At 37.1% G+C, this 24,876-nt stretch overlaps 1 protein-coding gene across 1 annotated transcript in view; it reads right to left on the bottom strand.

Annotated features, from left to right (window-relative positions):
• Positions 1-4,542: 4,542 nt before the first annotated feature.
• Positions 4,543-24,876, bottom strand: part of ANAPC10 (anaphase promoting complex subunit 10) — a 212,183-nt gene continuing 191,849 nt past the window's right edge. The window contains exon 5 of the mRNA XM_082632073.1: positions 4,543-4,724. Within this exon, the coding sequence (XP_082488199.1) occupies positions 4,701-4,724 (24 nt within the window). The 3' untranslated portion in view covers positions 4,543-4,700. The remainder of the gene's footprint in view (positions 4,725-24,876) is intronic.

Raw genomic sequence — 24,876 nt, 5'->3', positions numbered from 1 at the left:
GGGCCCGTGAGCCATGGCCGCTGGGCCTGCGCATCCGGAGCCTGTGCTCCGCAACGGGAGAGGCCACAACAGTGAGAGGCCCGCATACCGCAAAAAGAAAAAAAAAAAAAAAAAAAAGAGAGACAGTGGGGTATACCCCATCTTACAGAGGTAGGAAACTAACGCACAAAGTATAACAACTTGTCCAAAGTCATTTATATGTAATAGATGCTGGAACAGAAATTTAAACCAAATGTGTCTAATTATCAAACCTTTCTTCTACAACATATGAGCTTGTTTACACAGTGCTTTGCCACTTAGAAAAGATTAGCTTACAAGGACCTACTGTACAGCACAGGGAACTATATTCAATATCTTATAATAATCTATAATAGAAAAGAACCTGAAAAATAAAAGAACCTGAAAAAGAATATATATATGCACACATATATATAAAACTGAATCGTTTTGCTGTAAACCTGAAACATTGTAAATCAACTATATTTCAATTTTTTTAAATTTGAAAATTAATTTTTTTTTAAATTTTAAAAGAAAAATTAAAAAAAAAAGATTAGCTTATTAATGGTACCTAAGTTAAGTTTCCTTTCTTAAGACAAACTGCAGACTGAGTCATGTCATTATAATGCTTTACTTAAACCATCAGGCACCACTTCTTGGATTCCAGGAGTACTAACATAAATTCAAAATAAAAGAGAAAAGAGTATTTCATATTTTACAAGCACAAAAACCAATGGGTGATGGATCGCCCTTGTGAAAGATCCAACAGATGTTTCCAAAGCCACCCAAGGGATTACCCAGCAGACTGAGAAGACTTTACACTGGCCGTTCTTTCAAGTATTTCCCTACCTCACCCTGGATTCAACCCGGAGAGTTTCAAGGGGTAAAAGAAGCAGGAAAGAGCAGCATTGCTGGCAGGGTAGTAGGTCAAAGGCATGCCTTGTAGCATGGAGGGGCCACCCGAGTGAAAATCAAAGAACCACCCCTGAGAGCTTTGTTTTCAGTTGTGAGAGGCTTTTGAAGTTCACTGGTTGGGATTAAACTCCCCAAGCATCCTTCATCCCATCCCCCCTCTATTTGCTTACTTCTCACCACCTCCCATATCTGACAAAACCCAAGGCTGTTAGGGGGACCTTGCAGGAGGAGCTTCCAGGTGTCCTGCCCCGAGGGATTAGAAGAGCTCAGGTTTCAACTCGGGACTGTCCCACCCATTTTCCCCTCAGTACTGCACCCATCACTCACCCTGACAGGCACATCTCAGACCTTTGGCTGTCTTCACAGGAGCAGTTTATAAATAAGGGCACCTGTCTGTGAAAGCCAGACATTCATAGGCAGAGCAAGGAGACAATAGATTACATGTTTGGGGAGTTTCTGTGCCTGAACTTTCCCAACAGCTGGATCTGCACTACAGAGGCTTTTGTGAGGTTTTGTGTTACAGGAGAAAGAGAGAAACAGGTTCCTTATCTTAGTATTAGAAACACATCTGCAAACCTGTCACATTCTCCAGCAAGTGAACCAAAGGTAAACATTTCATAGTACTTGGAACTTTATTCCTTCTCTGTTAAGGAAGGTTAAAACATGTTGGTTAAATGAAAAGTTTGGCTGAAACTAGATTCTTCGCCAAACACCAAAGGAGGTTGCAATTTCAAGAATTTTTCTCCTTGGATTTAATCATGAATATTAAGTATTGGTACCCAAGTGCTAGAGTAGCACACTAAAGACCACCCATCAACTTAATTCCAAAGGCTTATTGCATGTAACTCAAGCTCCAGTTATCTGAGAGTAAGTGATGCTATTCGCAACTGCCCATAACAAAAGCCAAAGGTCAAATTATAGCAATTTGACCTTTTCATTTTTCACTGGTTTATTTTTCAGATAGCTGGGAAAATATTTTCCACTTCTATTTGATGACATGATTTCTAAAGCATGTTGACTAGCTTAATTAGCCAGGATCACCCCAAATGCCACTTACAATGAATCATGGGCCCAAAAGGCCCTTATTCAGTGTTAAAATTAAAGCAAAACATAATTTGAACCCAATATTCCACAAGGTTCTAATTCATATAAGCAATGGACTTTCTCTTACAACTGTAGTGTTTGCTACATCCTAGTATCATTCCTTTCATTTCCTTTCATGCATTTTCATTCTATTCAGGTTCCAACACCCCAACTTTCTTCCACCAGTCCCAGCACTGCATCCTCCTCCCTTGCCATTTTAGATGGCAATGAAAGATTCTATCCTTTGTCATTTCAAAGTCCAAAGTGCATTCCTCTTTCTTCCCCAAAACAGGAAACCACAGATGGTTCAGTCGATGATCTGTGACTAAATCATTCCGCAATTGAGACATGATGCCAAAAGAAAAACATTCTTAACGCATTGTTTGCCTGGAAAAATAAACTGCATAACAGGGAGAAATGTAGAGCAAGGTAATCATAGGAACCCAGAGGCATAATCCAGTTAAATCCCTTGACCTGCATCGGATGTTGACAATTCTAATTTCTCTGTTCCAAGAGAACTTTCTGGGACACATTTGCAACAGTGCTTAAAAGTCCTGTCACTTAGGGCTTCCCTAGTGGTGCAGTGGTTGAGAATCCACCTGCCAATGCAGGGGACACAGGTTTGAGCCCTGGTCCAGGAAGATCCCACATGCCGCAGAGCAACAAAGCCCATGCACCACAACTACTGAAGCCTGCATGCTACAACTACTGAAGCTCGTGCCCCTAGAGCCCATGCTCTGCAATAAGAGAAGCCACCACAATCAGAAGCCCATGCACTGCAACAAAGAGCAGCCCCCGCTCGCCACAACTAGAGAAAGCCCACATGCAGCAGCGAAGACCCAACGCAGCCAAAAATTAATTAATTATTTATTTTTTTAAAAAGTCCTACCACTACTTAGTGGAAGAATTAAATAAAACAGACCTCAGGTAACCTGCTAGATGGAGAGATCTTGGGGAAAAAATAACTCCTCTATCAATAAGTCTTCCCTTAAAAAAAAATCATACTATGTTAGCGTTAGACCTGATTTTAATAAAGTGTCAAGATGCACCAAAATGGGTCATTTTACTCCTCACTGTTCAAATGCATGACATTCAAGCTAAGAAAGACTTGAGTTCAAGCCCTCAGAACTATGGGCGAAATCCACAAAATAGCTTATGGTAATCGCTCTGTTAATCTGCTTTGGTTGACAGTTTTCAAAATGGATTCCACAGAACTAAGAAATAAACCAAATCCATTCCACCTTTCCCTGGTAGATGGCACTCAACTAGGCACTTAATCCTGCAAAGGCTCAGCAGGAGGGCTCTTTATAAAAGGGATTTCTTTAGTTGGCTAAGGGAAAATATCCTGTCTGAATAAGCAGGTAGATCATTAGTGGCCGGACCTCCCAGATAGCCCCTAGGTTTCTGAGAAAACTTCCTGATGAGTCATGCTGAGAAGGAACACTCCAGAAAGGCTTGGAGCAAAGTACTATTCTCAAGTAAGATCTACAATGCATGCTTGTCCCCAGTGATAGCAAAGGATGTGTCATGACAGCAATCAGTTCCTCAGTGACTTGAAGGGGTAGGCTTGCCCTCTGCCTACTTGGCCGAGGAAACATGAGAGCTGCAATGCACAGGCTCAGAAATAGTGTGTGATTACAGCACACTACAGATAGATGTGTTTCTATGATGTAAGGCCACCAAACACACTTTCCACATGCCAAGGCCTACTCTAGATTCTACTTTGTCTGTGATTAAATGGAAATGCTATTAGGAAAATGCCTACTAGTTCTTTCTAAATGTCCAGGGCTATTTGGAGGGAAGAAACATTTGCTTCTGGTAAGAAAATTATGACTCCAGACTTCATTAGTTTTATCTTCGATTCCATCTCCTATCTCTGGGTTAAATAATTTACTGGCCAACACTTGTAGATAAATGATCTACCAGTGAACACTTGTGAGGTTTAAATTAATATGTATAAAACACTTTGAAAGGAGTTATGAAAGACAATCCTACCACTCAATATTCAAGAATTATGTTCTGTGCCTTTATCCAAGCTTTCCATTATTTGTTCAGTTTTTGTGGGGTTTTTTGGTTGTTGTTGTTTTTGGGGTTTTTTTTGCTGCGTTGAGTCTTCGTTGCTGCATGCAGGCTTTCTCCAGTTGTGGTGAGCAGGGGCTACTCTTCATTGCGGTGTGCTTCTCATTGTGCTGGCTTCTCTTTGTTGCGGAGCACAGGCTCTAAGCACGTGGGCTCAGTAGTTGTGGCTCACGGGCTCTAGAGCACAAGCTCAGTAGTTGTGGTGCACGGGCATTGTTGCTCCATGGCATGTGGAATCTTCCCGGACCAGGGCTCGAACCCACGTCCCCTGCATTGGCAGGTGGATTCTTAATCACTGCACCACCAGGGAAATCCCTTGTTCAGTTTTTTAAACAAACACCATTGTTTGCAGATCCAGATTTGATTTCACAAAGAATTTATTTCATAATTTAAACTGAAGTGCTTTTCATAATTTAGTTATTAGTATTGCTACATTCAGGAAGGGTTTTTCCATCACTCTTATGGAAAAGGTTTTTTTTTTCAGTTTTAAAAACAAGAGAACTTTTTAAACTGGTTTAAAATAAAAGGACTACAGTATTTTCCTAAGAACATGAAATATTTTTGTAATAAAGAGTCATTATTGTTCTATCATTTTATCAGTCATTTGTAATGATTTTCATAGCCACTCAGATGGTTACATGGTCTTCTTTCTGAAAGAAATAAATGAGAAACCATAAATGAACCTGAGACCTGCCATACAAGAAATACTAAAGAGTATACTAAAATGAAATTAAAAGACAAAAGCAGTGGCAAATCTATATGAGAAAAATAAGTGCCAGCAAAGGTAGCGACATAGGTAAAAATAAAAGACCGAATAAATAAGATTTTGTTTATAACTCATATTTTTCCTCCTATCTGATTCAAAAGACAACTGCACCTAATAACAGCACACTAAAATACATGACACAACAACTGTCAAGATTGAAGGGAGATAGACAGTTCAACAGCAGTTGGGGATTTCATACTCCACTTACAATAAGAGATAGGACAACTAGACAAAACGTCAGCAAGTAAATCAAAGACTGGAATAGCATTATAAGCCAACTACACCTAACAGAGATCTATAGAACACTCCACCCAACAACAGGACAATGCACATTCTCCTCAACTGTACATGAAACATTCTCCAGGTGAGACCATATGTTAGGACATAAAATAAGTATCAATACATTTAAAGGGATTGAAATCATACAAAGTATGTTCTCTGACCAAAACAGAATGAAATGAGAAATCAATAACAGAAGAAAATTGGAAAAATTCACAAGTATGTGAAAATCAAACAACACTTTCTTAAAAAAAACAATGTTTCAAGGAAGAAATCATGGGGAAATTAGAAAATGCTTTGAGATGAATGAATACAGCATACCCAAACTTATGGAAGTAGTTAAAGCAGTTGTTAGAGGGAAATTTATAGCTATAAGTGCCTATATTAAGAAAAAAGAAAGGTCTCAGATCAATAACCCATCCTTCCACCTTTAGAGGAACAAACTAAATGCAAAGAAAGTTTTCCTTTTTTTTTTTTTTTTTTTTTTGCGGTACGCGGGCCTCTCACTGCTGTGGCCTCTCCCGTTGCGGAGCACAGGCTCTGGACGCGTGGGCTCAGCAGCCATGGCCCACGGGCCCAGCCGCTCTACGGCACGCGGGATCCTCCCAGACCGGGGCACGAACCCGTGCCCCCTGCATTGGCAGGCGGACTCTCAACCACTGCGCCACCAGGGAAACCCAAAAGTTTTCCTTTTGATGAAACTAACAAGCTGATCCTAAAATTCATATGGAATTGCAAGAAACTCAAAATAGCCAAAATAATCTTTCAAAAGAACAAAGTTGGAGGATTTATGCTTCCCAATTTCAAATTTACTATAAAGCTACAGTAATCAAGACTTTGTGGTGCTTGCATAAAGATAGACATAGATCCGTCATCTGGAATTGAGAGTCCAAAAATATACCCATACATCTATGGTCAGTTGATTTGGAAAAGGGTGCCAAGACCATTCAATGAGGAAAAGAATAGTCTTTTCAACAAATGGTATACAGAACACAATGAATTCTTACAATTAAACAATAAAAAGACAAATAACCCCATTAAAAATTTAACAAAGGATTTGGATAGATATTTCTCCAAAGAAAATATATAAATGGCCAATAAGCACATGAAAAGATGTGCAACATCATTACTCATTAGAGAAATGCAAATAAAAACCACACGATATCACTTTACAACCACTAGGATGACTATAACAAAAGACTGATAATAGCAAATATTGATGAGGATGTGGAGTATTAAAACCTTCAAACATTGCTAGTGGGTGTTTAAAGTGATGCAGCCTCTGTGGAATACAGTAAGTCCCCTACATACGAACCTTCATGTTTCGAACCTTCAAAAATGCGAACGTGGGTTCACATGTCCAATCACGTGAGTTAGCTCACGTCTGGAGTACATTGTCACATGCGTATACCCTCTAAAAGTGGCTGTGCTTTTGTGTACTTTGCCATACAGTACTGTATAGAGTACAGTGGTACAGTATTTTTATTTCAAGCCCAGGATGTCTGGAAGCAAGTGCAAAAGCAGCAGTGATGTAGCTGGTACTGCTATACTTTTCAAGGTACTGTACTGTAAAATTAAAAATGTTTTCTTTATTTTTTGCATTTGTTTTTTATGTATTATTTGTGTGAAAAGAATTATAAACCTATTACAGTACAGTACTATATAGCTGATTGTGTTAGTTGGGTACCTAGGCTAACTTTGTTGGACTTACAAACCAATTGGACTTAAGGATGTGCTCTCAGAACCAAACTCGACTGTATGTAGGGGACTTACTGTATAGTTTGACACTTCCTCAAAATGTTAAACAAGGATTTAACACGTGACCCAGCAATTTTACTCTTAGATATATGGCTTCAAGAGTGACACCTCTAAGGTCTGTTCTGTACCCTCTTCCCAGGTCTCTCTTGTGGGAATGAGCCCCAGTTAGTTGCCTACAATGGTAGCCTGCTTCCTAACACAAGTTTTCTGTTTCACTTCTCTACTCCTCTACTATTTATCCAGAAAAACACATCAAGCTGTATATAGGTGTATTAGTCTGCTAGGGCTGCCATAACAAACTACCACCGACTGGGTGGCTTAAACAACAAAAATGTATTAGCTCACAGTTCTGAAGGTTAGAAGTCTGAGATCAAAGTGTTGGCAGCATTGGTTTTTCTCTGAGGCCTTGTTCCTTGGCTTGCAGATGGCCATCTCTCTGTACCTCTTCACATTATCTTCCCTCTGTGTCCTAATCTTCTCTTCTTAAAAGGACACCAGTCATGTTGTATTAGGGCCCACCTTAATGGCCTCATTTTAAATTAATTACTTCTTTAAATGCCCTACTCCAAACACAAACACATTCTGAGATACTGGGAGTTACGAATTTGGGGTGGAGGGATTCAACCCATAATAGTAGGTGTCTGTGTACTGTGTCATTTTTTGTCTTTAGAGGCAAAATGCTTTCCAAATAGTAGATTTCCCCACCTTCCTCTTCTCCACAGATTAGTATAATAAGGACTACAGAATAGCATCTTTTCTTTAAAATTTAAGGCTCGGCATTGTAGAGTGGGCCAAGCTTCCTCTCCCAAAAGAACTAAAGGAAAGAGATTGCTAACAAAGGAGAATGAAAATACCACAATAGGAAGAAATCTGTGAGCTTCCTGAGAAACACGACCATGTTCTTGACAAAGAGTCCTACCACAGTCCTAACAGAGAAGGGAATTATGTCCTAGTTTTGAGTCTCCATGAGAAACACCAGCTAGCAGCTCTGGTGGTCCTCACCTCATCGTCCCTGGAGATTTGATATGACAGACTCACTTTGTATATGAAGATTGCATTACACACTCATTCCTCTGTGACTTAAATGAGGACACTGAGGTCCAGTGAATAATGCTGTGCTCTCTTCATTCTTCAGATGGACAGGGAGAACGTGATTGGCTCTGTATGATGGGAAACTGTGATGATAGCGTGATTTATGAACAGCAGGGCTGATGTGGTTATTATTCATTGTTATGTTATAAACACACAGAGAAATACACATATGCCACATCACGAGCCAGTGTCATCTGAGCTATTTGGTGATATTGTGATCCAGGACTCAAGAAAACATTTCATTGAGGAGATTGATGGAATGCAGTGATCAAAGAGGCAATGAAATTTGCTTATTTCTGCCTAACAGATGACCTGTTAGCTACAGAGACGATCTCCACTCAACTCTGCACCTTTTGTGTTCTGCCATAACAGTGCCATCTTTCCTTACCACTGGAATTTATGGCTCTTCTGGGCTTCCTTCCTGTACATATTTCATAACTCAGAAAGCATGCTGAGATACAGATAGCGATTTCTTGGTCAGGAAGCCAAGACAAGTTTGTTTGCTTCCTGCTGCATGGCCACAGGGTCTTTTTTTTTTTTTAATAGAACTTTCTCTGCTCTCCTGATCTTTCCAGATCCATGGCAATCTGGGTCCTGTTTTCTCTTCCCCAGATGCACTTTCTTCAGTTGTTGCCTTTTTTCAATCAATTTCCAGATGTTGTTGCATATTCTTTTTATTTTCAGCACAGTTTGTCCTTTCCTGAACTTCTGCATAGTTCCCTTCTATACCACCTTTGCTCCCCTCCAGATGAATTCCAGAAACCTGCTGCAATTACACCAAATTTAGTTGGCTCTTCCATGCACCAGCTGAGGGTGTCCCAGCCCTGAAGGTGAAAGGGATGATCGGTCTGCAGGTGAAGCCCCTTCTGAGTGAATTCCCAGCTGATAGCCAGATGCAGTTGAGGTCTGGGCCCACAATTGTGTAAAGGTCTCTATAGAGAGGAAGAATGTTCACTGGGGCCCTGCTGTCCAAACTGCGGTTTGTTTTAGAACTTCTTTTTTTTTTTTTTAATACTCTCTTTTTGCAAATATCAAACCAGTAAGCCAGAAATGTTTTTTAAATTATCGTTGAACAATATAAAAATTGTAACGAGGTCTTGCCTGTCTGTAATTGTTCTTGCATTTGGCACGATTTGGAAATAAGAGCTTCCACATAAATTAATTTTTTAGACAATTGAAACATGTCTTTAAGTCCCAAATCATTGCAAATCTTAACCATTTTTACATAAATCTTTCTAGACTGCATTACATTTTAGAGTGTGCTGATCAAAATCTAATGTTTCCCTAATGATTCACGGTCAAGGTTATGAATATCAGCAGCCATGCCCTAAGGTTTATGAGCTGTTAGTCTACTTTTCCTTACACCAGGGTTTCTCAAATTGGTGTTGTTGACATTGGACTGGATAATCCTTTGTTGTGGGAATATGGTCCATTCATTGTAGGATGTTTAGCAGCATCTCTGGCCTCTACCCTCTAGATGCCAGTAGCACACCCTTTCCCCCAGTGGTGAAAACAAATAATGTCTTAAGGACAAAAAAATACACCATTATCAAATATTTTCAACATTGTTCTGGAAGCCCTAGTCAAGTGCAATAGGAAAGGAAAGGAAGGAAAAGGTATGAGGATTGGAAAAGAAGAAAAATACTCTACTTTTATTTGTAGAAAACATGACTATATACATGGAAAATCAAAAACAATCTGCAAACTATGAGAATAAGTGAATTTAAAGTGTCACTAGAAACAAAATCGATATACAAAAATTAATTGTATTGGGCTTCCCTGGTGGCGCAGTGGTTGAGAGTCCGCCTGCCGATGCAGGGGACGCGGGTTCGTGCCCCGGTCCGGGAGGATCCCACGTGCCACGGAGCGGCTGGGCCCGTGGGCCATGGCCGCTGGGCCTGCGCGTCTGGAGCCTGTGCTCCACAGTGGGAGAGGCCACAGCAGTGAGAGGCCCGCGTACCGCAAAAAAAAAAAAAATTAATTGTATTTTTAAGACATAACAAACAACCAGTAAGTGAAATTTTTGAAAATACTACATACAATTTTATTCAAAAATCAAATAACTAGAAATGAATCTATCAAAAGATGTGTATGGGGCTTCCCTGGTGGCGCAGTGGTTTAGAGTCCGCCTGCTGATGCAGGGGACATGGGTTCATGCCCCGGTCCGGGAAGATCCCACATGCCACAGAGAGGCTGGGCCCGTGAGCCATGGGTGCTGAGCCTGTGCGTCCAGAGCCTGTGCTCCACAGTGGCAGAGGCCACAACAGTGAGAGGCCCACGTACAGAAAAAAAAAAAAAAAGTGTATGCCCATTACACTGAAAACTACAAAATATTAAAGAGAAATTAAAGACCTAAATAAATTGAGAGACACAACATGTCAATAGACTGGAAGAATTCAAGATCATTAATATATTAATTCTCCCCAAATTTATCTATAGATTCAATGAAATCCAAAACCAAATCCCAGCAGGGATCTTTTTTTTTTGAAATTGACAAATGAATCTAAAATTTATATGGAAATTTAAAGAACTTAGTAAAACAATCTTGAAGTAGAGCAAATTTGGAGGAATAATACTACCAGATTGTAAGACCTAGTATAAAGCTACAGTAATTAAGACAGTGTAACATTGGACAATGGAACAAAAAAACAGAATCACATTTAAACCCACCCATATACAATCAAATGATTTACCCAAAAAATGCCACTGAAATTCTGTAGGGAAAAGATGAAAGTTTTAGTAAATAATGCTGGAGCAATTAGATATCCATATTAAAAAAAAAAAAGTGAAGCTTGATGCCTACTTCATTCCATACACCCAAATTAATTTGGTGTTCTTCATGGACAACAATATAAAAAGTAAAAGCATTAAAAAAAACTTTTGAAGAAAATATAGAATATCGTCATGACCTTGGAGTAAGCAAAGATTTCTTAAGCAGGATACAAAAGGCACTAACCACAAAAGAAAAAAAATTGTTAAATTATATTTAATTAATCTTAAGCATTTATATTCATCAGAAGACATCGGTAAGAGATGAAAAAACAGATCATAGAGTGGAAGAAGATATCTACAATACAAAAATCCAACAAGGAACTTTTATGCAGAATGTACTTTTAAAAAGCAATTTAAAATTGAGCCAAAAAAAAAAAAAGACCAGATATGTTATAAAAGAAGACACACAAATGGCCAATGAATATATGAAAAGGTGCCCCAATTCATTACTCATCAGCACAAGCAAATTTAAACCACAAAGAGAGACATCACACATCCAGCAAAATGGCAACATTGAAAAGACTGATAAACCAAGAGTTAACAAGAATGTGGAACAACTGCATTGCTGGTAGAAGTATAAATTAGTAAAACCTCTTTGGAAAACTTGGCAGTATCTCCTAAAGCAAAATATCTACCCAATGCATGACCCAGCAATTACACTTCCAAGTGTGTACCCAAAAGAAATAAATATCTATGTTATTAAAAAGATATGAACAACACTGCTAATAGCAGCTTGATTCATAATAGGTAAAAACTAGAAATAACAAAAATGTCCATCAACAAGATAGTGAATAAGTTACATAGCATAGTCATATAATGGAATACTACACAGCAATAAAAAAAAACTACTGCAGTGATATGCTCAAAAACATTTAACAACTGGCTCCCCAAGGAGGAGAAAAGTCCTGGCTGGTAGTTTATTCTAATTTTTGTGGTATAAATACTCCCAACATGGCCAATTTCAAGTTATCAACATGAAGTCACAGAATTCAGAAAGAAAGGCACACAATTGCAAGCTGGTATGAGTCAGCTTCAGCCCTCTGCTGCTTTACTGATACATATAACAACATTGATGAATCCCTCAGAGGCTATGTTGAGTGAAATAAGCCAGAAACAAAAGATTGCATAATAATTATCTTTCTATTAATCAAAAGAACAAGCAAATTATTTGATGATGATAGAAATCAGAAGAGATCACTATAGGAAATTGGCATTGGCATGGAAGGAACACAAAACTTCTTTCTGGGATGCTAGAAATATTCTACAACTTGATTTATCTAGTGATTAGATAGATGTATAGACAGATATTTAGGGATATAAAGAGGTAGGTAAGTAGACGGGTAGATAGATGTAAAAATTCATCAAGCTGTAAACTTAAAATTAGTGTTTTACACACTTTAAATATATTATACATCCATTTAAAATGCTTTAAAAACAGGATACTGCTGGGTAAACATGGCAAATTGAGCACACACATCTCTTTTTGGTTCATTCTGAAACCTTATTAAAGGAATAGCTTTTAAGGCAAAAATCTACAAGCATGGGGAGAATATGAAAAGACACTATAAAATATCTGAAGCTAGAAAGCCACTGGACAAGAGTTAAATAACTGTACCGAGAAGAATAAATCCTAAGCCTACCAGTAGAGAAAGCCAATACTAACCGAGTGTACACCACAGAATCTCCAAGAAGTTCATGAATTAGTGCAGAAGTTACTATTGAAAATGGAAACAGGTGAATGGTGCCAAACTAAGGAAGGTTTGTTGACAGATTCCCAGGAGGAAAAACAGGTCAAATATAAAAATTCAGGAATCAGAATGTCCTCCATGTTTTTATAAGCAACACTGGAAGGACAATTGAGAAATGTTTTTTAAAATTATTAAGCAAAGGATTTATAACTAGGCATATATATCCAAAGAAACTAACAATAAAGTGTGATGGTAGAAGAAAAGAATATTTTAGACATGCAAGATCTCATAAATCTATCTCCCACAGATCCTTTCTCAGGAAGTTATTAGAGGCTATATTCCACCAAACTGAAGGGGTACACAAAGAAAGAGTAATACATAGGATTCTGAAGACAGAAAATTCAGGGCCAAGAGGAATTTTGAACTGATGGTGCTGGTGATCCTAGAATGACCTCTCTTCAGTAACAGAGGACAACCTGTCCATATTAGAACTTCTAAAAGGATTAAAATTCCTTCAAAAATGTGAAATTGTACCATAAGTACCTGTTATATCTAACATCAGGAGATGCTCAGTTGGCAGTGTTTGGAGCTGGAAATATACCTAGAAAACTAAGCAAATGATCTCCCACCCCAAAGAAAATTAACTCCCAGAAAACATAAAACACAAGTAGTTGTCTGTCATGAGTTCTTTCATAGCCTTTGTAAATTCATAAAGACAAAGGCAATAAAGACTGCTCTCAACAAAATAAATATACAACTATTCTGAGAAGGTATGCTGAGGATAGAAAGTATGCATGTATGTTTGACACAGGGAAAAGATAGTCAAAGCTTCATTCTCCCTTAAGAAAGATGAATAGTAATGCCTACAACTGGGGATCAAGTGGTAGCAGTACAGCATGTTATTTAGACACATACAAATTAAATAACAAAAAAGTAGCTAAAAGAAATGAGTTCCCTTTGGGTAGGAGGAATGTAAACCAGAAGGCAGGATCTGTTTCTGTTTTTCTATAACCATCTTTGTAGAACTATTTGATTCTTTAAACTACATAAATGTATAATTTTGAAGGAAATGTTTTTTAAAAATGGTAAAAGGATTTGAAAAAGTAATGTGCAGATACAGAATATAAGGCAGACATAGAAAAATTGGAAATCTTAGAAATCAAATATAAATTATTTAAATAAAAACTCTATAAATGCCCCCACATATACACACAACTAATTTTCAACAAAGGTACAAAGGCTATTGACTGGAGAAAAGATAGTCTTCTTGACAAATGACGGTGGAACAATTGGACATCCAGATGCAAAAAAAAAGAACTTTGATCTATACCTGTACCACATGCAAAAATTAAGTCAAAATGGATCATAGACCCAAAGATAAAAACCTAAAACTATAAAACTTCTTGAAGAAATCATAGGATAAATTCCATGCTCTTGGGTTAAGTAAAGTGTTTTTTTAAATATGTGACACCAAAAACATGATCCATAAATAAATAAATTGATAAGTTGGATTTCATCACAATTTAAAATTTCTGCTCTTTGGAAAACACTCTTAGCAGAAAGAAAAAATAAGTCAGAGACTGGGATAAAGTATTTACAAAATATATAACTAAGAATAGACTTGGGGGCTTCCCTGGTGGTGCAGTGGTTGGGAGTCTGCCTGCCGATACAGGGGACGCGGGTTCGTGCCCCAGTCCTGGAGGATCCCCTATGCTGCGGAGCGGCTGGGCCCATGAGCCGTGGCCGTTGAGCCTGCGCATCCGGAGCCTGTGCTCCGCAACGGGAGAGGCCACGTCGGTGAGAGGCCCACGTACCGCAAAAAAAAAAAAAAAAGAATAGACTTGAATACAGAATAAATAAGGAACTCTCAAAACTGAATAACAGAAAAACAAATGCAACACAACAAAACCAACAGCAAAAATGAACAAAATATTTGAACAGACACTTAACCAAAGAAGATATGCAGATGGCAAATAAGCACCTTCAGAGGTGCTCAACATCATTAGTCATTTGGAAAATGTAAATTAAAACCACAATAATATACCACTATGCATCTATTATAAGGGCTAAAATTTAAAAGACTGATCATACCAAATGTTGGTGAAGATGTGGAAAAAGGGGAAATCTCATAAACTGCTAGAGGGAATCTAAAATAGTACAACCACTTTCAAAACAGTTTGGCAGCTTTCTTAAATAACTAAACACACATCTATCTATCATTCAATCACCATATTCCACTCCTATCTATTGACTCAACAGAAATGTAAGCATATGCCCATACAAAAATTTGTACAGGAATGTCCATAGCACCTTTTTTTTAATAACCAAAAATGGGAAACAACCCCAAATGTCCATCTACAGGTGAATATATAACTGTGGTATATCAATACAATGAAATGTTCTTTAGTTATGAAAAGGAATGAACTATTGATACACACTACAACATGGATGAACTTGAGAATAATTATGCTGAGAGAAAGAAACCAGACAAAAGAAAAAAGAGTATACATCATAATGCATTATTTCATTTATATAAACTTCTATAAAATTAACACTAATTTTAATTTGGTCAGTTAATTATTTATTAGTCTGGTCAATCTACAACAAAGGAGGCAAGGATATACAATGGAGAAAAGACAGTCTCTTCAAAAAATGATACTGGGAAAACTGGACAGCTACATGTAAAAGAACAAAATTAGAACATTCTCTAACACTGTATATAAAAATAAACTCAAAATGGATTAAAGACCTAAATGTAAGACTATACTATAAAACTCCTAAAGGAAAACATAGGCAGAACACTCTTTGACATAAATTGCAGCAAGAATTTTTGGATCCATTTCCTAAAGTAACGGAAATAAAAGCAAAAATAAGCAAATGGGACTTAACTAAACTTAAAGGCTTTTGCACAGCAAAGGAAACCACTGACAGAATGAAAACAACCTACTTAATGCAAGAAAATATTTGCAAATGATATGACTGATAAGGGATTAATATTCAACATATATAAACACCTCACACAAATCAACATCAAAAAAACAAACAACTCGATTAAAAAATGGGCAGAGCTGAATAGACATTTTTCCAAAGAGGAAATGCAGATGGCCAACAGACACATGAAAAGATGAGCAACATTGCTAATCACTAGGGAAATGCAAATCCAAATCATAATGAAATATCACCTCACACCTGTCAGAATAGCTGTCATCAAAAAGAACACAAATAACAAGTGTTGGGAGAAAAAGGAACTCTCCTCACTATTGATGGGAATGTGAATTGGTGCAGCCACTGTGAAAAAAGGTATGGAGGTTTCTCAAAAAACTAAAAATAGAACTACCATATAACTCAGCAATTCCACTCCTGGGTATATACCTGGAAAAACCAAAAACACTAATTTGAAAAAGATACATGCACCCCAATGTTCATAGCAGCATTATTTACAATTGCCAAAATATGGAATCAATGTAAGTGTCCACCAACAGATGAATGGTTAAAGAACATGTGATATATATACATGAATACTACTCAGCCATAAAAAAATAAAAAATTTTGCCATTAGCAGCAATATGGGTGGACTTGGAGGGCATTATGCTAAGTGAAATAAGTCAGATAGAGAAAGACAAATACTGTATGATATCACTTATATGTGTAATCTAAAAAATACAACAAACTAGTGAATATAACAAAAAAGAAGCAGACTCAGATATAGAGAACAAACTAGTGGCTACCAGTGGGGTGGGAGGGAAGGGCAATATGGGGTGGGGGGAGGGGGAAGTGCAAACTGCTGGGTGTAAGATAGGCTCAAGGATGTATTGTAGAACACGGGGAATGGAACCAATATTTTGTAATAAATTTAAATGAAGTGTAACCTTTAAAAAATAAAAAGTAAAATTTTAAAACCTAAAGCAACAGAGAGCTGATCAGTGGTTGCAAGGTCACAGGAGGTGAAGGAAGGTGATAGGGAAAGATTCTGACATGGCACAAGGAAGTTTTGGAATTCAAAAATAATGGATGTGTTCATTATTTTGATTGTGGTGATGGTTTCATAGGTGTATACATATGCAAAAATATTAAATTACCAATTTTAAATATGTGCAATTTACTATATGTCAATTATACCTCAACAAAGCTATTTTTAAAAGTGCCAAGGTCATGAAAGATAACAAAAGACTGAAGAACTATCACAGTTTGGAAGAGAATAAGGAGACATAACAACTAAGTGCAATGTGACATACTGAGCTGGATCTTGAAACACAACACAAAAAAGGACACCAGTGGAAAACCTGGTAATACTCACGTAAAGTCTATATTTAATTAATGCTGTTGTACCAATGTTAATGTCCTAGTTTTGATAATTGTACAGTGGTTATGTAAGATGTTAACATTAAGGGAAACTGGGTGAAAATGTATGGGAACTCTATTTTTACAATACTTCTTTACGCCTAAAATCATTTCAAAATAAGAATTTTTTTTAAAAAAAATCTATAGATAATTCTCAATAGGACAAAGTTAAAGAACTATTGAAATGGAAAATGTGGCTGAAGAGTTCTAGCACATAGCAAAGAAATAAAATAAAAGGTTTTTTTAATGAAAAAAATTTGAATGACAAGAATAGATTTAAAAGTACCATCATTTGTTTAGTAGTACTTTCAAAAGGAGAGACTAGAGAGATTGTAGGACCGGCAACAAATAAAGTAATAATGGCAAAAAATTTTCTCAGAATTTAACATCATGAGTCCTCAAATAGAAAAAAACAACAGATTGCCAAGCAGAAACAAGTGTTTTAAAATCTATACTTTGAGTACTGGCACTGAAATTCTAGAATATCAAGGATAAATAGAAAATCCTAAAAGCTACCAGAAACACAGATAGTCTAAAATGGAAGGAAAATCAGATTTATACCCAACATCTCAAAAGTAACATAGGAGACTATTTTTTTTAATGGAGTGATGCCTTTAAATATCTGAAGAGAGATAACTTTGAACATAAAATTCTATATCCAAAAAAATATATTCAACAGTAAGAAAAAAATAAAAATATGATCACATATAAAAAGATCCTAATGTATACCAGCTGTAATGTAACACAAGTACATGTAAATGATTTTCCCTAGAGTCATTAAGTGCACAGCCTGGTCAGTGTATGTGGTAACCCTGATCCAAGATCCTGGTTGAAAGAACTCTAAATTCAAGTGTAACCACTAGAAGACCAATGTAATAAAATTATGGAACAAAGAAAACTTAATTGCTTCAAAAGAAGGAAAGAACAATATAATTTTTAAATGTGGTTAATAGAAAACAAAAATATCATGGAAGGGTTAAGAGAATTACCCTCCCACTGAAAATAACAAGAAAACTGGACAAAATATATGAAACAACTCTTTTCAGACATTAGGAAACAGGCAGCATTTGCCTATGATCCTTGGGAAGAGGGAAGCAAATAAGATAAGCCATATGATTTTCTTGGCTTTCTGCCAGGTGGCAGTTTCTAGGCAGCTAAAGGAGGGGACTATACACACCCCTGTATCTTCAGTATCTTAACAGAGTTAAGAGGACAGAGATTATAGTTCAGGGAGGTCAAGGTGACTAGAACTTACAGAGCAGAGTACCAGAGGCAAGGAAACTGTAAAGAGACAGTTCTAAAGATCTGCAAATAGTCCTCTGGAGCAGCAGCCCCTAACCTTTTTGGCACCAGGGACCAGGTATCATGGAAGACAATTTTTCCACAGACTGCGGGGGAGGGGGAATTGTTCAGGTGGTAATGCAAGCGATGGGGAGCAGCAGATGCACCTTCGCTGGCTCACCCGCCGCTCACCTCCTGCCGTGCGGCCTGGATTCTAACAGGCCCAGGGGTTAGGAACCCCTGCTCTGGAGCATTTGGCAGAATACCAATCTCCACATCCATCGGATAAAACTCCTTGAGGCTGGAAGTAGAAAAGCAGTGGGCTGAAGCATTCCCGGAATGGGGCTAGTTCAACAGTCAGAGCAGAAAAACTTCATGATATGAAGAGCATTTAGTAGGGACCTCAGAAAGATCAGACTTTATACTGGGGCTAAACTAGCACTAGAGTAAAGATTCTTCTAAACCGACCTTAGCAAATCTAAAAGAACCAAAAAGAGCAAACAGTACTGCATAACTTCACTGCTTGCTGGAACAAAGTGCAATGCTTGTTAAAGGGAGACAGCAAAATCAGGAGCTCAACAATGTAAATTTTAGTGTGTGGAATCCAATAAGAAAATAATCAGGCCCACAACGAAGCATGAAAATGCCATTACATAGTCAGGAGAAAAATCCATAGATTAAAATTAGAAAAAGAACGGATGAATATGACACAATTATCAGACATTGAGTTATCTATTTTATTTTATATATTTGTTTATTTATGTATTTAATTTTTTTTGGCTGTGCTGTGCGGCTTGTGGGATCTTAGTTCCCAAACCAGGTATTGAAGAACCCATGTCCCCTGAAGTGGAACTGCAGAGTCCTAAACACTGGACTGCCAGGGAATTCCCAGACATTGACTTTAAAACACCAATTATTAATATTACAAACACACTCAAAGATTTAAGGGAAAAATAAATATAATAAGAAGAATGAAAGATATAAAAATAACCCGAATGGAACGCTTGGAGATGGAAAATAAAACACAAAGGCAAAAAGATTAGTGAACAAAAAAAGAGAAACTACCCAAAATAATGCACAAAGAGAAAACAAATTTTAATGAACAGAGCCTCAGTGACTAGTAGGACAATATCAAGCAGACCAATATACAAATAACTATAGTCTTAGTAGGAGGGGATGTGAAGCAATGCAAAGGCAGAGAAAATATTTGAAGAACTATTAGATGAATATTTTTCAAATTTGATAAAAATTATAAACACAAAAATCCAAGAAGCTCAACAAACATCAAACAAAATAAACATGAAGAAAACCACACCAAACAACATCATATTAGTATTATTGAAAAACAGTGATAAAGAGAAAATCTGAAATGAAACAAGAACATATTACATACAAAGTTACAAAGATAAGAATTTTAACAAACTTCTTGCCAGAAACTACAAAGTTAGAAAACAGTGAAGTGACATATTTAAAGTATATATGTAAAAAACAAAAATGTCAATCTACAATGCTATACCTAGCAAAAATATATTTCAAAAATGAAGGCAAAATAGACTTTTCAGACAAATAAGAGCTTAGAAAATACATCACCAGCACACTTGCACTAGAAGGAAATCTGTTCCTCAAATGGGAAGAAAATAATACCTAATAAAAATTTGTAACTAAACAAAGGAGTAATCAGCATCAGAAATAGTAAATGTGGGGGTAAAAATGAAAGACAATTTTCTTGACTTTTTCATTTCTTTAAAAGATCATTGACTGCTTACTTATAGTAACAATGATACAGGAACTATTATCTCCATTTTATAGATGAGGAAACTGAAGCACACAGTGGTTATTTTCCTAAGGTCATACAAGGTGATAGAGCTTGCATTTGAATCCAGACAATCTGCACATTTAGCCTCTACATTAAACAATAAATAAAATATCAAATATATATATATGTGTGTGTATACAATGAAATATTATAGACTAACTACATGAAATAAACATGATCTTCATGTATTAATATGAATGAATATCAAATACATATCATTGAGTAAAATTAGCAAGTTATAGAAGTTATCATACAGTATGATACAATTTATGATAAAAACACATGCAAGCACACAAAAACAATACTGTGGGGCTTCCCTGGTGGCGCAGTGGTTGGGAGTCTGCCTGCCGATGCAGGGGACACGGGTTCGTGCCCCAGTCCGGGAAGATCCCACATGCCACAGAGCGGCTGGGCCCGTGAGCCATGGCCACTGGGCCTGTGCGTCCGGAGCCTGTGCTCCACAACGGGAGAGGCCACAACAGTGAGAGGCTCGCGTACCACAAAAAAAAAAAAAAAAAAAGTAAACAATACTGTGAATTTCACAAGGGCATACACATTTATAAAAAATGTTTTTAAAAATCTGAAAAAGATCCATTCCAAATTGAAAGTGCTGATCAAAGGGGATCTTAGTTTTATCTATAATGTCTTAAATTTTTAAAAAGGAGAATGTACTCCTTTGTAATGTAATACTTTAAATGTAATACTTATGTAATCAAAATATTTTAAAAATGTAAGTAGGGCACACACATAGAAGGAAAATGTTATATATCAATAGAGAGAACAGAACAGAAGAAAAAAATTAGTATCCATAACAAAGTATTAGCTTGGTAATAGCCACACAAAGGGGATGGTCTATTTTAAGTACACATAATCATGTGCAGTTAATGAAAATATTTTGTATGTGTCCCTTAGGAGGAGCATCATAGAAGAGACTACCATTCTTACAAATAAACTTGAACCGTAGAACAGATAACAGTAACTAGCATTTATATATCATTCTACAGATTAGTATGAGTTTGTGAATATATGTAAAACTCCCTGAGGCTGGAGATACAGGTCATTAGCAAGTCTACTTTTTATTGATAACAGAATGTGTTAGAGGATAATATTTTTATATATTAACATACACTGTTTTTCTCCCTCTGAATTCTCTTTTACCCTATAACCCTCTGCCATTCAGGCAATAAGACTTTACCATAAGACATTAAGAAAACATTGCATACCATTTGCATTAAGAAAACAAACAAACAAACAAAAATGTCAAGTTTCTAGACTTCTAAGTGAAAGCTTTTAAGAACTAAAGGCCTAAATTTTACATCATGAACAACAGATTCAGAAGAATGCATAATCAATCAGAATTCATTTTTTTTGCCCCAGGAAAGATAAAAGGTTTGAGGGATGAGGTAGAAAAGAGTTGAAGTGACAGACATTAGACTTCGGTTGTTTCTCTGATAGAGAGCCCTATTCCTCACCCTCCACCTCTACCAACCCTGGGCTGAGTCTTGGGGGAGGAAGAGGAAATAACAGAAGCCTCAGATAGGTTAGGGGGTGAAATATCAGAGGAAAATGTGCCTCAGTCCTTGTGTGGAGCCCAGAGAAGCAACATGTCTTTCAGAGTTGCCTCAACATAGCACAGAGTAACTAAGGCTGGCAAAGCAGGGGAAAATCACAGTAGTTGCTGAGAGACAGGAGAGCTGGACTCCAGAGATAATTGGGTCTATATGAGAAAAACATGACCATGATTACAATGCATTGATGATCAAAGAGCAGATGGGAACAAGGATGTATCAAAGAATCTTACTAAGATGCGACTCTCTTGACTGTAATTTATATAATATATCAGTTAGGTCTTGCTGGAAAAATGCTGCATAACAAACTATCCCAAAACTCAGTGGTTTAAAATAATAACCATTGAGTTAGCTTATGTGTTTGCAGGTCAGCTGGGAGTTTGCTGATCTAGGCTGGTGTGACTGGGTGTAAATTCTGCTTAATATGTCTCTCACACTTTTCCTGGGGCTGGTGGGCTAGTTCAGGCTTTTCCTTCTCATGGTGACAGTGAAGACTCAAGAGTGAGTAAACCCAACTCTACATACAAGTTTCAAGCCTTTGATCACATCACGCTTGCTAATATCCCACTGATTAAAGTGAGTCCCACAGTCAAGGGCAACACAAAGTTACATGACAAGGGAAAGGTGAAGAATGAGGGCCACCAGTTCTGTCTCTATCACGTTCAATCTTAGATGAAACCCCTGGAAGAGGGGAAAGAAAAGCAATGATTTGATTGCAAGAAGATAAAAATTAGTAATTAAAAATAATATCACATTGCTTGCACATCTAGGCTTTTGAATTGAAATTCATATCTGTGACAGTTAGAAATATTACAATTGGGAGATATACAAAATGCAAAGGAAATCCATCATCTCATTCTGACATCAGAATCACATCACTCATAAGGTGTATGTGAGCTGTGCTATAAAAGATGAGGCTAAGTGAAAGCACAAAATTATAAAAATTAGTTTTTGAAATGGCAGAGATTTCTGTAGCTGCATTGACTGAGTGGAGGGGAACGATTCTCTTCAAGAGACCAGAAACTTGTAAACAATAGGAGTCCGCAACAGTTTTTGTTGTTATCTTTCTGTTTTTCCATCGCTCAGAAGGAAACGATGAGAGGAACACTGCTTGCATGAGATACTTACTGGAGGTCAGGAACTGTGCAAAAGGAAGACTATGTGTGGAGGTCTGGAATAGAAAATTTGTTCCCAAATAAAAAGCAGAGAGAAGACATAGTGGAAGCAAAGAGAAACCAGTAAAGCTGGAAAAAGAGAAAAGTCACAGGGGGACACATTTAACCCTAACTTCTGTGGCTTTTCTGATGAAGATGTGGTGCTAATAGTTTCAGAGTTAATCAGAGAGCCATGTATCTTAAACCTCAGCTCTAAGCCAGATGAAAACAGACATCGCACTTAAGTGGTGTTTTAGTGGTACAAAGGCTGAAAGGAAAAAAAAAAAAAAGATTTGCATAGTAATGACTCTATCTTTGCCCTAAAGCTCCACAGTACTTTCAGAGCCCCTAACAACCACCAAATCAGGAATTCAAACCACACCCTGGGAAGGCTTGGCTTCCTTTTGTTAAAAAGAAAAACTGAGGATCTCTGAGGTCAGTTACCCAGGCAGTGAAAATCAAAAGTCCTGACTCCCTTCTAACCGCTGGAATATTTGCCATGTGGACCCACACTCACCTATGACACTGCTGCAAGTACCGTGACTAAGATCCATGTCATTTTCTGGGTACTATTTCTACCGAAAGCTTCTGATGTCTCTTCCCTGACATTTTACAAAATAGAGAAAAAGGAGAGGAAAAGTATGCCCTAGAAAAAGCCAAGTGTGAAGAAAAATTGGATTGTTGGCATCCCATTTAGAAGGTTCTACTTACATCCTCAACCCACGTAAGGTTTATTGTTGAACCAACACCATAAAGAGAAGACAGCTTCAGCTTCTATAAACGATGACACCATAAGCAAAAGCATTGAGTTAATGGATAAATACAATAGCTATAATTATTAAACTCCTACTATGGGTCAAGCACAGTACTAAGATCTTTACATGTAAAACTCATAAGGTCCTGACAATAAGTTTATAAATTTGATGCTTTTATTATCACCATTTTATACATGGGAAAGCTGAGGAACAAATTGATTATATAAATTCCCCAAGGTCAACATGATAAGAAAGCAGAAAGCCAAGATTCAATCTTAGTAGTCTGATTCCAGGGCCCATAAGCTTAAACACTATGTATACTGACTCTTAGAGAAGAAATTAGAAATAACACCCCTCTTTCAATAAATTTTCCCATATATATAGAATTGATAAACAACAAGGTCTTACTGTATAGCACAGGGAAGTATATTCAATATCCTGTGATAAACCATAATGGAAAAGAATGGGAAAAAGAATGTATATGTATATACATATACATGTATAACTGAATCACTTTGCTGTACAGCAGAAATTAACACATTGTAAATCAACTATACTTCAATAAAATAAATTAAAAATAAACTTTTCCAGAGAATAAAGAACATTTTTCAACTCATTTTATGAGATCAGAATAACCTTTACTCAAAACCTGACAAAGATATAACAAAAAAAAAATTACAAGCCAATCTCTCTTGGGAAGATAGAAGCAAAACACAGTATAAAATATTAGCAAGTTGACTTCAGAGAATTCTTATAAATAGATAAGAAAAAGGCAATCTGATAGAAAAATGGGATTTCACAAAAGATATCCAAATGGTAAATAAACATATTTTTAAGTGTTCAATGTCATTAGTCATCAGGGAAAGGCAAACTAAAGCCAAAGCATGTCCACCTGAATTACTAAAATTAAAAAGACTGACAATATCAGGAATTGGTGAGTATGCAAAATAAGAACTCTCAGGCACCACTGATGGGGACCCGAATTGGTACAATCACTTTGAAGAAGAGTCTAGAAGCATCTGCCAAAAGTGAATGTACACATACTCTGTGGCCCAGAAATTCCACTCTGAGGTTTATACTCAATAGAAATTCCTATATGCACAGCAAAAAGACGCAAATAAAAATATTCATAATACCTTTTTCATGAGTCAAAAACTGGAAACAAACTACATATCTATTGACAGGGGAATGGATACATAAACTGTGTTATATTTATGCCAAGGAGTGCTAAGCAGCAGTGAAAATGAACTACTGCTGTTCACAATAGCTTGAAGGAATCTCACAAATTATAACGTTGACCAAAAGAAGCCAGACACAAAAGTGCACCTGTGATTCCATTCAGGTATTGTTTTAAAATAGGCAAAATAGGGACTTCCCTGGTGGCACAGTGGTTAAGAATCCGCCGGCCAAAGCAGGGGACACAGGCTCGAGTCCCGGTCAGGGAAGATCCCACATGTTGCAGAGCAACTAAGCCCGCGCACCACAACTACTGAGCCCGCATTCCTAGAGCCCGTGCTCCGCAACAAGAGAAG

Source organism: Mesoplodon mirus (genome assembly GCF_964341445.2).
Source record: "Mesoplodon mirus genome assembly, chromosome: 2".
Classification (NCBI taxonomy): Eukaryota; Metazoa; Chordata; class Mammalia; order Artiodactyla; family Ziphiidae; genus Mesoplodon; species Mesoplodon mirus.
This window is presented reverse-complemented; position numbering and strand designations above follow the sequence as displayed.